Here is a 14,425-nt window from a genome sequence, read left to right on the forward strand (position 1 = left end):
GCGCTGCTGGGAGCCGCGCGGGCGCGGGCCGCGGAGGACGGAGGCTTCAGCCTTCACCCGCCGTACTTCAACCTGGCCGAGGGCGCGCGCATCGCCGCGTCCGCGACCTGCGGCGAGGAGGCCCCGGCGCGCGGGCCCCCGCGCCCCACCGAGGACCTCTACTGCAAGCTGGTGGGCGGCCCCGTGGCCGGCGGGGACCCCAACCAGACCATACAGGTGAGCGCGGGCCGTGTGTGGGGGGACGACCGCCCTGGAGCGCCCCGGCGCCGGCGACGACCGGGCTCGCGCTCGGAGCTCAGCCGGGCTGCTGGGGAGCGCTGCGGGCCGGGGGAGCCCGATATCAGTTCTCGCGTCCGCACTCTTCGGGTACCAGGAGGGGCCGCCAGCCCGGCGGGGAAACTGCGTCCTCCTGGGAGGCCCATAAAGTGTCCTCGCCGTGGACCCAGGGTCGGCGGGTGCCGGCCCAGTTCGGTGGCGGTGACCTGGGCGGGAAAGGGCTGCTGCCCAGTCCCTGGAGCCCCAAGTGCCGGTTCCCTGCTAGGGCGGGATTTGGCGTGGGCGCTGGCGGCCAGTGAGGAGGGGGCGGGTGGCTCCGCCTTCCCCCGGGACAGGCTGGAACCTGCTGGCCTCCGGATGGGGACGGGTGCAGGCGGCAGGGCCCGGCGCCCCGGCTCCAGGATTTGGCGCTTTTCCTGTCTGCAGCCGAGGGTGGAAGAGTCCCGATCGGGTCTGGGAGTTCGGTGGGACCTTTGAAGTGGATAAGGGCAAGCACCCCTGGTAGTACCGTAGGGGTCATGGGCTGCCTCTCTGCCCAGCCGGTGGGAGGGTCCTGGGCTTCAGGCTCCCTAGGGAGATGTAGTACGTGGAGGGGGTCGGTCCCTGGACTCCCCCCTCCCGAAGCCCCTCCAGGCGTGTCCTTCAAGCCCGGAGCCTGCAGGTGGATTTTGTTGGAGCCCTGACCGGGAAAGCAAGGCTGTTCAGATCCTCAAGACTTAGGGTTAGGGGCCCGGGCCTGCCGCAACAGCCCACCCCTAAGCCCCACTCCCAACCCCTGCCTCAGCGGATACAGGGGGCCCCCAGGGGCGGGTGTAACCCGAGCCGCCTCCCGGGACCTACCTCCACCTTCCTGAACTGCGAAGGAGAGTAGCTAGGAATGGGTCGGCTTCGGTCGGGGCGGAGGGCCCAGGAGCCAGGCAGTGGGAGCTGAATGAAGGACCCCGCGCACCCACCCACCCCACCCCCGCGGCCTCCTCCCGGACTGCGGGCGGAGGTGCGCTTCTCTCCGCGTTCTCCCCTGGCCTAGCACTGGCCTCAGAGATAGGGGGTGGCAAGCCCGCTCTTCAGACTGGGAAATAGGCTGGGAAATGTTCAGACACCTGCTGGAAAGTCCACAGCCAGAGGAGAGCCCTGGACTGAGGAGTGGGAAGCTGATTGTCTCCTGGCCGGGTCCCAGGAGGGAGCTCTGTGATACAGAGGGCCCAGCTGAGCTCTGCGGCTTCTCCTTGTTGGCTAGCTGGGAGTTTGCTGATTTAGCCAGGGACGCCCTTGTCCACTTGGGGACCCCAGACCACCCTTCCCTGACGTGGATGTCTGGAAGCAAAGCACTGCTTGCTTGGCTGTCTCCCCTGTGGCTGCTTTTGCCTCTGTGTGGGATAAACGGCTGGGGCTGGGAGCGTTGGCCAGGGCCAGAGCCCTTCTGTGCCTCTCCTGAGCTGAGCGGCTCCCCTTGCTGAGCTGGAGGTCCTCACTTGTGGCGTGGACCCAGTGCCATGCTCACCTCTCATGGCCAGAAAGCAGCCATACAGTGCCTGCTGGGCATGCCGGGCTGGGGCTCCACACCCAGGAGTGGTCCCTGCCCCCCCAGTGCAGGTCCAGCAGGGACACAAAGATGCCCTCCGAAAGCCTGCACTTAACAACCCTCTATTTGGGCCACTGGGGTAGTCAGAGCTCTGTGGCCCAGTCACCTTGTGGAGAGCACAGGGCCTCACTGCAGGGATGACCAAGCAGGGCAGGGGTGGGCAGAGGAGGTGCTGGGGACGCCATGTCGCCTCTGCTCCCTATTTCAGGAGCCCGGTCTGCACTGGTGTGGGTGTGAGTCACTGAGGACCTGGGGCCCTGGGCATCAAGGTGGGATAGAAAGGGGGCCTGGGCACTTGGGTGAGGCAGTGAGTATGTGGCTGGAGCAGGCACTGGGACCTCCAGTTCTCCTACCACTCAAGCTGAAGTGAGCATCAGAGGACTGTGTTGGGGTGGGGTAGCTGGTAATTTACTGGAAGGGAAAGTGCTTGTCAGCCCCTTACTCTTCCTAGTTCTGCCCCAGCCAGGGCCCTCTGCGGCAAGGCCTGAGGAAACCTGGCTTCCCAGCTGTCCTCTGTGAGTGGCACCCCAGTAGAGGGGCTGCTGGGGGCCCTGGCCACGGAAGGCACCTGCTCCAGCAGCACTCAGACTTCCTCGCCCTCCTTTCTGACCAACTGGTTGCCTGGTGAGGGCTGAGAGTGAGCTTCCTAGGTTTCTAGGAGACCAGAGCTGGCTAGGGACCCTCAGCATCCAGCCTCTGGGACTTGCCTAGCAGGTGGCTTGCCCACCTCTTTTTGTGGACTCCCGGCCGAGCCAGAACCTGTGCGTGGGGTTGTCAGTGAGCCCTGGGGGTCTGCTTTTGGTTCCCTGCTCACCACTTAAGCTCAAGTGTGGCCCACAAGGTCTTGGCCTGGCCCTCTGCATGTGTCTGGGGGCCTGAAGACAACAGAGCCCCCAGAACCTGTGGGCTGGGCATTTGGGTGGCCCTGCCTCAGACCTGGCCCCTGCTGGTGGCCTTCCTGCCTGCCCACTTAGATGTCACCCTTGTAAGCCTCTGCTCTGGGCCACCCAGGATGCTGACCCGCACCCTGCCAGGTGTCAGCCTGTTTTGTTTATTCCACCATGCAAGTTACCTAGTTACCTGGCTGATTACCCTGATGTGTTCACTCCACCTTTCAGTGCCCCCTGGCAGGACCGGGGCTCGGGACGGGGCACACACCTGCCCTGCTCTTAGTTCTTTCCCCAACCCATCACCCTCGCTTCCAGGCACAGGGTTTGGGGCGAGGGAGGCCCCACGTGGACTGTACTGCCAGGAGGAGCTAGGAAAGCACTAAGAAGTTGGGGTTACTTCAACCTGGGAGTGGGGGCCAGGATCTCCCACGGTCATGTTCTCCTGCAGTACGTGGTCCCCTACCAGCCTAGCAGGGTGGGGCAGCCTTGGCTGCAGACTGGGCATCGATGGATGCCAAGTCCTCAGGGCTGCCTTTGTGTGTGGAGGAACAGCAGGTCTGGTTTCTTTGGAGGGGGCAGTCCGAGGGCTAGCAGCCAGGGCCCTCCCCCTCCCTTCCTCTACCAGGGACAGCAGGCGAGGACCCTGCTTCCTCTGGCCTCAGAGCACAGGCCCCACAGCAGGTGGCTGATCTGCCACAGGAGCAGCTGCCAAGCCTGTGTGATCTGTTAATCCTTCCTTGGCTTGAGGCAGGTGCAACATTATCCCCACTCTGCAGATGGGGACACTGAGACTCATGGGTGCTGTGACTTGGCCCTGTCCCAGGGCTTGGAAGCAGGACTGGAAGCGGGCAGTCAGGAAGCTGGGCCTCAGCTGCCATGTCCACGTCCCTACACCCCATGGCCTGTCCTCTGACCCTGCGGGCTGCCCTGTAGCACCTGGGGTGTGCGTGCCTGCGTGCCATAGCTTGGTGCGGGGAGGGAGAACATTGACTAACCCAGCTCTTCCGGCCGTCAGAATCCCTCCTTTCCAGGCTCTTTCCATCTGCAGCTCTGCCTTCTGCTTTCTTCTGGCCTCCCATCTCATACCACCTCCAGTGAGTCCCTGTGGGGTGCCCGTGGCCCTGGCTGCATTGCCACAGGGCCTTTGCACTGGTTGAAGCTCTTCCTGGAGCAGAATTCCCCTTACCCTGAAGGTCACACCACTTCCTCAGAGAGGCTGGGCTTGATTTTCTCACTTCCGTGGGATTTCCTGCTTTCTCCCAAGTGGTACTGCCAGGCGCAAGGCCTGTCTCATGTGGCTCCCTAACCAGCAGCAGTAGGCCCGAGCCCTGCAGGGGATGAGGTTGGCCGTGGCAGCTGGAAGGACCGGGCCTGGGATTCATAGCCTGCTAGGAGGGTGACTAGAGGGACGGCAGCCCTTGCTCAGCCCCCTGCTGACCCCGTGTTTCTCCCGGCAGGGACAGTACTGTGACATCTGCACAGCCTCCAACATCAATAAGGCACACCCTGTAAGCAACGCCATCGATGGCACAGAGCGCTGGTGGCAGAGCCCGCCACTGTCTCGCGGCCTGCAGTACAATGAGGTCAACGTCACCCTGGACCTGGGCCAGGTAGGGGTCCCTTTTTCTCCAGTGTGGAGGCAAGGTAGGAGAGGGGTGCTGATTGCTCAGCAGGAAGCAGGGAGCCCTGCTGCGCCCCTGCTGTTTACTCTAAGGAATTCCTGGCTGGTGTGGGAGGGGTTGCAGGAATGCGGAGCCGGAAGTGGGCATTCCTGGGATACCTGTGTTTCTGGGGCGGTTTCATAGTTAGGGGCTAGGTGCGGTTCAGGCCTCCAGCTCCAGGCCAGGCTGTCCCGCCCTAGGCTCTGAGGCTCCTGGGCAGAAAGTGGTGATCAGGCCTTTTCCGGTGATGAGCACACCTGCCAAGGTGAATAGGACCCTGGCCGGTCCTCACTCCTGGCTGCCTCCGATTCACGCCGCTGTGGCCCACTCCTTACAGCCAGGTGCTCAGCCTTGGGCTCCTCACCTGTTAAATGGGCCAGCAGCCCTGTTGTCTGTTGGGACCAGGATCAGGGGAGTAAGACCTGAGACTGGGCCTGGAACCCCCTCGCCCCCCATGCCAGCCCCTATCTGTGAGCCCAGATCCTGGCCTGCTGTGCTGTGCAGAGGGCCTTTGTGCCCCGCCTTTTTTTTTCTTAATCTTTTTATTTATTGGTGCAAGGGCTTGCTATGCAGCTCGTACTTGTAGTGATCCTCTTTGTCAGCTTCCCCAGTGCTGGGATCACAGGGGTGCACCACCACGTGCACCTTTGGAGGCTGGCGCAGTGTGCCCTGGAAGGGCCAGCATGGCATGCGGTACCAGGGATCGAGTCCGCGACCTTGCGCTTGCCATGCAGGCACTTAGACCACTAAACTGTCCTCTGCCCAAAATAAACGTTTTTTTTTTGTTTTGTTTTTTTGTGGTTAAAAAAAAACAACCAGCAAACGTTTATTTTGGGCAGAGGACTGGGGTAAGGGGTGAGGACTGGTGTCCCCGGCAGCTAAGGGAGGCTGCAGAGCTCTGGCACCATGCAGGCAGTACTGTGGGCTGGGGTGCCACTCCTGGGCCTGGGCCCTCTCGGAGCCTCTCTTTTGGAAGACAAAGTTCCCGGCACCTGCGGGCTGCCAGCTGGGGACAAAAGGGATCTAGCTGCCCCTGGGGCCTGTCCTTGCCAGGTTCGTGAGAGGCCTCCATACCTTGGGTTGCAGCGAGGACACAAGTTCAGAAAGGGACAGAAACCCCTCTGCAGGCAACGCGGCTGGGCCCTGGCTTGCGTGTTCTAGAAGTTCCTATCCTGCAGAGGAAGGCCTGGGCCAGAGGAGGGCATCTTGGCAGTGGAGTGAAGGGAGGAGCCAGGGAGGAGCTGCCCTGGCAGACCCCTCCCCTCTTCCCCTTGAGCTCACCTCCTACCAGCAGGTGGTCCTGACACCCGCAATCCAGTGGCCTCCAAGGCTCCCACCTGTGAGCACATCAGGCTCTTGGGGGGCATCTAGGTATGAGCCATAAGTCTCCAATCTATAAATGGGGTCGTTAGATCATTCCGAGTCAGGAGAGGCTTTCGCTGGGGCCGCATCCTGTGTCTCCAAGCCTCAGTTGCACAAGCTGTACGCTGTACATTTGGGAGGGGCCCTTGGCGTTTTCCGTCCACCCTTCACTGTCAGTGTAGATGCATCCATGGAGACCCTGTCTCGGCCCCCAGGGAGCCTGCCTGGTGGGCAGCAGCACCCGGTTCCAGCTCTGTCTTCGTGGGTTCTGTGCCAAGGCGCTGGCCTGGCCTGGGCTGGGCTGGGGCTCATCAGGAAACTGGCCTGGCCTGGGCTGGGCCACTGCCTTTGTTCTGGGATTGAAGCGGATGCCCTAGGAAGGCAGTGGGGGTGGCTGGTACAGCGTAGATGGCTTCCTGTGAGGGCAGGCAGGCCTGGGATGGCGGGCTGGGCTGCCTGCTGCTCTTGTCTTGTGCATGGGTGGTGGGCACCTGCCTGTGGCCTCTGTGGACACAGCTAGGGGCATCTAGGCCCCTGGACAAGACCCCGGGGAGGGCCTGGGCTGGGGCCTCCTAGGTCCTTTCTGTAGGGGAGAGGCTGTAGGAAGAGGCTGCCTGCCTGTGACCAGTGACTCAGGGAGCCGTTTCCTGCGCCCCTGCTGACCTGTTCAGGGGTCAGAGGGAGGTTCTTTCTTGAGGACTCCTTGGGTCCTCAGGGAGCTTTTGGGGCTGAGTGGGCAGATTGTGGGCCCCGGCTTCCCCTCCAGAGCCTCACGCAGACCTTGCCCAGGTAACAAGAGTGCTTTTGATGCCGTGTGTAGGTTGGTGCTAGGGTCCTTTTTGAAGCACCCTGCCCGGTCCTGCCCCAGCCTGGCACCCTGGTACAGCAGGCCAGGTCTGCCTGCACCCCCCGCCTTTTGTAGCAGCCCAGGCGGCCTAGCCACGCAGGCGCTCTCCCAGCAGCCTCTTCCAGTTTCCTTGTTGAGTCAACCCCCCTCCCCAGGTTGGTCTGGGTAAGAAATGGAAGGATGCCAGGCCCCTCGCAGGCAGGGAGGCCCCCGCTTTGTTCTTACCTGCATGCTGGTGGCTCAGGTGAAACCGGCCTTGTCCCAGTCCCAGAGTCCCAGAGCTGCAGGGCTGAGGAGCCGGGGTGGGAAAAGAGCAGTCTGTGCAGAGTGGAAGTACCAGGGTGAGCGGCTGTGCCCTGAGAACGGGGAGCCACAGGCAGGAGGAGATGGTGCACCCCAGCAGAGGCGGTTGTGGGGAGGCACAGACAGCATTGGTGACGCTCCTGACCCCCGGGAAGTGAGAGTCCTTCCCGGACACTTGGGGTCACTGAGGCAGAGATTTGGAAGAGCACAGCGCCAGTGTGGAGGAAGCAGGTCCCAGCACTGGCGTCTGAAGGAGATATGGGCTGGCTGGCTGGAAGCCAAGGCTGGGGCCTCTGGGTGCCCCAGGCTAGGGGGCTCGGGGCGTACTGGCTGCAGGCCCTGCCCACCCTAGGCCGCTGGAGGCCTCTAGGCCCTGGCTGCTGTTGGCTTGGCGGTTACGTGGCCGAGGCCAATGCATGGCTTCCTGGGCTCGGCTGGGCACTCAGCCATGTGGCCAGTGCCCGGAGATGGTCAGTAGGGCTGTCCAGGGAAGTGACAGGAAGTACAGCCGTGACCCGGCTTCGGTTACAGCTGTGGTCAGGACAGGTGCAGAGCGGGGCCAGGCTCGTCCTGCTGCCCGGCTCCTGGGGGATGGAGCGAGGTGTCCTGGTAGCATTCCTGGGCAGCCCCCCCTACACAGGGAGATGGCAGCCCCCTCCCGCTGCGCTGCCCGTCTTGGCCCCGCCGCCCCTGTCCCATCGGCAGGCAGAGGAGTAGCTGCCTGGCTGCCAGTGCCTGGGGCTGAGGGCCCTTCTTTCCCAGCCTCTCTTGCTGCCGCCACTCTGTCCCATGGTCACCAAATGCAGCTGTTCGCGGCACACTGCACGCACTCTGCACGTAAAGCTGCCCCATCACCCTGCCTGGACCCGGGCTCTGGCAGCCTGGGAAGCGTTCTGTCTCCTGTGTGCTCAAACAGCCCCCTTGCATGGACTCCCAGCAAACCGCTCAGGACAGACTAAACTGTTTGGGTTTCGGCTGCAGGGTCCCCTTGAGGTAAACTCCACTTCCTGTGGCCCTAGGCTGACCATCTGGCCAGGCTACAGAGGGGAGGAGCAGGGAGCCAAGCTTGTCTGGGGTCACTGAGTCCACTCCAGGTCCAGCTTTGCTGTGGTGTGGGGACCCCACGTGCTTCCTCTGGCGGTCAAGCCCCTGTCCTGGCCCAGCCTTCCTGCCCTGCTCTGGACGCCTGCAGACTGGGCACCCTGGTAGAGTGGGGCTTGTGGGGCTCTGACTGCCCTCACGGAGCCCATGCTTTCGCTGTCTTCCTGGTGGCAGGCTCACTGGCTGACCTCTATGTCACTTTTCCTTTCCCCCATCACTTGGGACAGGGTCCACCCCGGGCCTGTTTTCCAGCTTCCGGAATAGTTGTAGAGATAGATGACCATGCTTATTTATTTACCCTGTTGGTGGCCTGAGTGAGCACCCCGCCCTGCCTACTATGTTAACAGGTGTCCACGTGGGGTTTCTGCCTAGGAGGAAGGACAGGGGTTTGGGTGGGTCAGGTGGACTTAGGGCCTCCAGGGCTGGCCTGGACATCTAGAGACTGGAGGTGCCGTCAAGAGGTCAGGGACCTGAGGGGCTGCAGTTGGGGCACTAACCTGGACCCCTGGTGGGAGTAAGGGCTTCCCACCTCCACCTAGCCCTGCTGGGACCCTGGCTGGGACCTGGGCTGGCACAGGGCGTTCTTCCTGCAGGATGGGGTGAGCCACAGACTGTCCGCTGAGTCACGCCTCCTCCCTGGTGGGTGGGGCCGGCCCCTCACCCCAGGATGTGTACTGCGGCTGCGCTCGAGCCCTGCCTTGGTCTCCCCAGCCCCCAGGTGGCCCAAGAGGGCTGGGCCCTGGGTACAGGACAAAGCCCTGCTCTCTTCCCCAGTGGTTCCAGCCTCAGTCTACCCCTTTGTGAGGAGGCTGTGGCCTCCAGGTTCACCCATCCCCCGTGTCCCCAGGGCCCCTCATAGATAGGTGTGACTTCTGACCTGCTCCTGAGCACCCTCACCCTTGGCCTTCCCAGCTCTGGAGTGTGTGGTGCACTCTGGGGACCATCTGTGTGTCTCTGCAAGAGAGCCCTTCCTCTTACCATCGCTCTCCCTGCCTGAGCCCACTGCTCGGTGCCCAGGGAGTGGAGGTGGCTTCCCTAGGCCCTCTTAGCCCCAAAACCTGCAACCTGCCCTGGACTCCTGCCCTGGCGCTGGCCTCTATGCCCCTGGACTCTCAGGGACCTCGTGGGGCCAGGACTGTGGGGCAGAGTCCCTCCTTAGCAGCCTTGGCCCTCTGAGGTCTGGCTGGGTGGGGGCAGGGGGCGCAGTGGCTGCTGGCCTGGAGACATGCCTGCCCCAAAATAGCTAGATTTTTAAAAATAACCAGCGGCTTTTGTTTGGCTTTTACTTTAAAAGACATTTTTTTCCCCTTGTACACAGAACTATGTAGCGGCGGAAAGGTCAGCTGGAGTTGGCAGCGGAGTGGAACAGGGCGAGGAGGGCCAGGCGCTGTCCAGGAGGCCGGGGTCTGCGCTGCACAGGGCCATGCCAGGGGCATGCGGCGGCCTGGGAGCGGGTCAGAGCACCTAGGCACCACCTTCCCTGCCACCACCACCTTTGTAGCTGTCAGACCTTCAAGTCCAGCTGTCTAGGACTTTGTCTGACAGAGGCTCGAATGAACAGTGGGCTGAAGGTCCCGGTCTCAAGTGTGTCCCCCGTGTGGGAAGTTTCCGTCCCTGTTATCCTGCCCATCAGCTTCTCGGAGTCAATATTTGTGAAAGTGCTCTCAGCTGGGAAAAATGCGGGGCCAGCCGGCCAGGGAAGGGCAGAGTGACCAGGAGGGTGCAGCCTGGGGCCCCTGCTCAGGGAAAGGCGGGGGTGGGTCCCACGGGCTCCACTGGGATGTTTAATCTCCTCAGAGCCCTCTCTGGGGCTGGGCTGCCCACAGTGCCAGGGCAGCTGGCATACTGGGCTCCGTGTCTTACAAGCCGGAGGGTCCCCACGTCCTGGCCCTCCTCACACAGACCCTGCCCTGCCTCCGTCCCAGCCCCCAAACTCCAACAGGGTGCAGGATGAGCCATGGGCCTGAGTGTGGGATCCTCTCCCACTGGAACCCTCCCCCACTGGGCGGGGATGGGAGGATGAGCTCAGAGCCTGGCAGCCGCTGAATAGGCCTGTGCCCCCACGGGGCAGGCTGCGCTTGGCCCAGACCCGCGTCCCTGCATGTCTGGCCTTCCCACCATGGCAGCACCCCGGCCCTGACTTGGGGTCCTAGGGTCTTGCCCTGCCTCACCTGGGCATCTGTGCCTCTCTGGGCTGGAGCTGCCTGGGATCCATGGTCCCACATGGGGTACCAAGTAGCTCCAGGCTCCTTTCGCTGAGGTAGAAGGCCTCCCAGTAAGCCTCATGCAGGACACCCAGGGCCCTGGGATGTGGGGCTGGCCTGTCTGACAGCATTGCCAGCTGGCATCTCTTGGGGCAGAAAATCTGGAGCAGCAATTGCCAGGAGTCATCGGCCCCGTGCTGGTCAGATCAGGCCCTGCCTACGCAGCTGCGACTCCCTGGTGCTGTGACTTGCGCAGGATAAAGCCATTCTGAACAGTGACAGTGGCCCTGTCCCCTGGTCATTGCTTTTGCTCTAGCAGAGCTGAGCATCTGCCCTCAGAACTTCCAGGCTGATGGGAAGGTGTAGGGACCACAGTTCCCGGCAGGATCATGGGGCAGGAGCCACCTCTCGGGTGCCCTCCACCCCGTAGGGGCTCGCCTGGGAGCTTGGTCCTGTGGTGGGTGGGGATGAGCCTGGCCCAGCCTCCCCAGGGAAGCGGCCTCTCATGGCATGTCTGTTGCCTCATGGGGGATCTCAGCCCTCAGGTGGGGAAGCCCACAGGGTGTCACTGTGAATGGATGGAGTAGAGATTGTGGTGGAGAAGGCAGAGGAGGGACTGCAGGAGTGGGGCCTGAGGGGACAGGGCTGTGAGGGCCTTCTGTCCTGGGGCTGCCTGGGACCACGTATGGGCAGGTGGGCTCAAGCCAAGGAGCACTTCCTGGGGAGCCATCCAGAGTGCCTGCTTTGTGAGGCTGGGACAGGTGAGGCTGAGGAGCTTCAGCGGGGCCACCAGGCCCTCGGGGAGGTTTGTGGCCATGTCCCGGGTCACTGTGCTTTGGTCAGGAAGACAGAAAGCAAGCTGTGGTCCTTTCTTGGTCAGGGTTGGGTCCGCACCAGGGGAAAGCAGGCCAAGGCTATCTGGGCAGAGAAGTGGGTTCTGGTACTCTGGGGAAGCAGCTCGCCTGCCTTGGGCTATGGCCTGCCCTGGAGCATCCAGGCCACAGCTAAGCCACAGCCCGCCTGTTGGGTCCCCCCGCTCCAGCCTGCCAGACTGAGATCTGGGAGGGCTGATTTTCAGTGTCACTCAAAGGGTGTCCTAGGGCTGGTGAGATGGCTCAGTGGTCTAAAGCACCTACTTACAACAAGCTAAGCTAAGCAAAAGGACAGCGACTGCGGTTCAATCCCCAGCACCACATGCCAGCCAGCCCGACCCCTGGTGGGCTGAGCTGGCCACACACACACACACACACACACACACACACACACACACACACACAATAAATAAATAAATAAATAAATAAATAAATAAATTTTTTTTTTAAAAAAAGGGTGTCCTAGTGGAAAGGCTGGACTCCAGCTTCCTCTGAGCCACTGTGCTCTTGGGGCAGGGTGCCCTTTGACAGCGAGCAGGTGAAGGTGTTGATAGGGCAAGGCTGGGACAGGATCTGTGGCAGGAGAAGTCGCCAGTGGTATGTGCTAGGAGCTGGGGCATTTGGGGTCTGGTCACTTGTCCTAGATGGACATCAGGGCTTCGGGGACCCTGGCTGACCTCAGGGCTTCTGTGTCAGCCAGGTCAGGCTGTTCCCCCAGTGTGCCCTGCCCAGGCCCCATCAGCAGCCACGGGGCTCAAGGGACCGGGGTTCCCTGAGCTCTCAGGGAGGAGGCTGGGGCTCTGGACTTGGGCTAAGCCAGCTCCAGGATCAGGGTACTGCTGTCCTCCACTATCCCCAGCGCAGGCCTTGCCCTGTGGCACAGTTGGTTTCCTCAGGGTTCCTCGGAAGGGGCTGTGCAAGGGGCTGCTGCGCTGTGGCCCTCAGGCCTCATATCCACGGGCAGGCCAGCCCCGAAGCATGCAAGGGTCCCTGTGTCCTGAATCCTTGTTGCTCCACGTGCAGGTCTTTCACGTGGCCTACGTGCTCATCAAGTTCGCCAACTCCCCTCGGCCAGACCTCTGGGTGCTGGAGCGCTCCACAGATTTCGGCCTCACCTACCAGCCGTGGCAGTTCTTCGCCTGTGAGTGTTCTAGGTCTGGGAGTGGAGCTGCTACGTGATTGCCGTTGCCACGCTTGCTCAAGGTCCCTGGTGCCGAGCCTTGCGCTCCTGCCTGCCTCCGGGCAGCACTGTCAGCTCCAGCCTCCTGAAGGCTTGTGCCCCACCCCTCCGGGCAGGACTTGTGCAAGTGCTGGTGGTGCCCGGAAGCTCTGAACCATCTCCTGGTGCCTCTGCACCGGCAGCGTGGTCGGCGGCTTCTTTGGTGCCAGTGTGGCTCTGGCAGCTCCGGGCTCCCATCCTGCCAGCTTAGTTAACCTGTGTTAGGGGTGTTGGAGTCAGTAGCCTGGCCATGGGCTCTCTGGGTTTGCCATCTTGGCAGGAGACAGTAGCTGCCATAGGACAGGCCCTCCACATGTTCCTGAGACCCAGGGGGCTGGTTCCCTCATGGGCTGCTGGGACTGTCCTCAGAGAGGGCGGAGGGTGGTCATCTGAAAGGGACATGAGGAAGGGTTGCCCTCTGGTGGGCTGGTGCAGCTGTGCCAGTCCTGCCTCTGAGCGTGGCAGGCTCCAGGGTACCGCCACCTGCCAGATTTCTGCTCTTTGGCCAGCACCCCCGAGGGCCAGGGCTATGTGGGACCCAGCCACGGGACTCCACTCCCCTTTCTGGGAGGTGGAGGGAGCAGAGGGGCTGCCTTGGGCCCCAGTGGCTGCGGGCTGGCTGTGGCCCCTGCCCTCACCCTCCAGTTTGTTTCTGCAGCCTCCAAGACGGATTGCCTGGAGCGATTTGGGCCACAGACGCTGGAGCGAATCACGCGGGATGACGACACCATCTGCACCACTGAGTATTCGCGCATAGTGCCCCTGGAGAATGGCGAGGTGGGCCCCAGGGCGGGTGGAGCAGCGGCAGTGGACGCAGTTGGGCGTGTGGCTCAGCCAGCATTGCCCGCCACCCCGCCGCAGATTGTGGTGTCCCTGGTGAATGGGCGTCCGGGAGCCATGAACTTTTCCTACTCCCCGCTGCTGCGAGCCTTCACCAAAGCCACCAACGTCCGGCTGCGGTTTCTGCGCACCAACACTCTGCTGGGCCACCTCATGGGCAAGGCCCTGCGGGACCCCACTGTCACCCGCCGGGTGAGTGAGCGAGGGAGCGAGGCTGCTCCAGCTGGGCTGGGTGAGGTCCAGGCGGAGCTGGCTGGCCTGCAGAAGCCTCCGGCCGCGACCCAGGGTGGAGGTGGGCACAGTGGGTGGAGGCGGGGGCAGTGTGGTCAGGCAGCAGCCTGGTAGCTCATGGCTCTGGATTGCAGTATTACTACAGCATAAAGGACATCAGCATCGGCGGCCGCTGTGTCTGTCACGGCCACGCGGATGTCTGTGACGCTAAAGACCCTTTGGACCCTTTCAGGTAGGACCTGGGCTCCCTGTCAGTCCCAGCTGTCTGCCCCCTTCCTGGCTTCACCTGTGTGGCGCCTCCCGTCTACCCTGTGGCCTGTCCACACAGTGGCGTACAGGAGCAGGGCCCTATGAGCCTGCCTAGGTTGCCTTGTGGTGGGGCACTGTTCCAAAGCTGACGGAGGTGGGGTTTTCCTCCAGACCCCGGGACTTGCCCGGGGGGTCAGCCATGGAGGCCATTGGCCGGCCTGCACAGGCTTGGTGGTGTACACCTGTAATCCCATCAGTCCAGAGACTGAGGCAGGAGGATTGCTACGAAGCTAAGGCCTGCCTGAACCTAGTGAACCCTGTCTCAAAAAACCCCAAACTCCCAGGCTATACAGGTGTGTTCCCCCAGATGGACAGGTGCCCACCATTCGCCCAGGCAGCCCTCGTGCACTATGGGGGTGCTTTCCCCAGTCCCTCAGCCTTTCCTACTGACACAGGCACAGCCAGAGACAGGGGTCAGGTCCGGGATGGGTCAACCAGCACCCCATCTAACAAGGGGACTCTGGCCTCCCTCCTGGGCACCTTGCCCAGCTCTGCCCACAGCAGTGCGAGGTGTTCCCAGTGAGGCAGGGCCCAGCCGCTGTCGGGTGTTTTGTACCTGAGGCCAATCCCGGTGGCTCTGGTGCCCGGGCAGGCCTCCCCTGAGTGGCCGGCAGGCTGGACCCTTCGTCCTCTTTCTGCCGGGGCGGCCCCAGGGATTAGGTCCTACCTGCCTTCGTCCCTTCTGTAGGCAGCTAACAGGTATGAGGCCCGAGCCTGGCTATCCAGGG

General features: G+C 62.7%; 1 protein-coding gene across 1 annotated transcript in view; it reads left to right on the top strand.

Annotated features, from left to right (window-relative positions):
* Window positions 1-14,425, top strand: part of Lama5 (laminin subunit alpha 5) — a gene marked incomplete at its 5' end in the record, with an annotated part of 43,664 nt that continues 29,239 nt past the window's right edge. The window contains 6 exons of the mRNA XM_004644200.2: window positions 1-216; window positions 4,206-4,358; window positions 12,122-12,239; window positions 12,976-13,094; window positions 13,179-13,349; window positions 13,523-13,620. Coding sequence (XP_004644257.1) covers window positions 1-216; window positions 4,206-4,358; window positions 12,122-12,239; window positions 12,976-13,094; window positions 13,179-13,349; window positions 13,523-13,620 — 875 coding nt within the window. The remainder of the gene's footprint in view (window positions 217-4,205; window positions 4,359-12,121; window positions 12,240-12,975; window positions 13,095-13,178; window positions 13,350-13,522; window positions 13,621-14,425) is intronic.

Source organism: Octodon degus, unplaced genomic scaffold, assembly GCF_000260255.1.
Source record: "Octodon degus isolate 3935 unplaced genomic scaffold, OctDeg1.0 scaffold00194, whole genome shotgun sequence".
Taxonomy (NCBI): Eukaryota; Metazoa; Chordata; class Mammalia; order Rodentia; family Octodontidae; genus Octodon; species Octodon degus.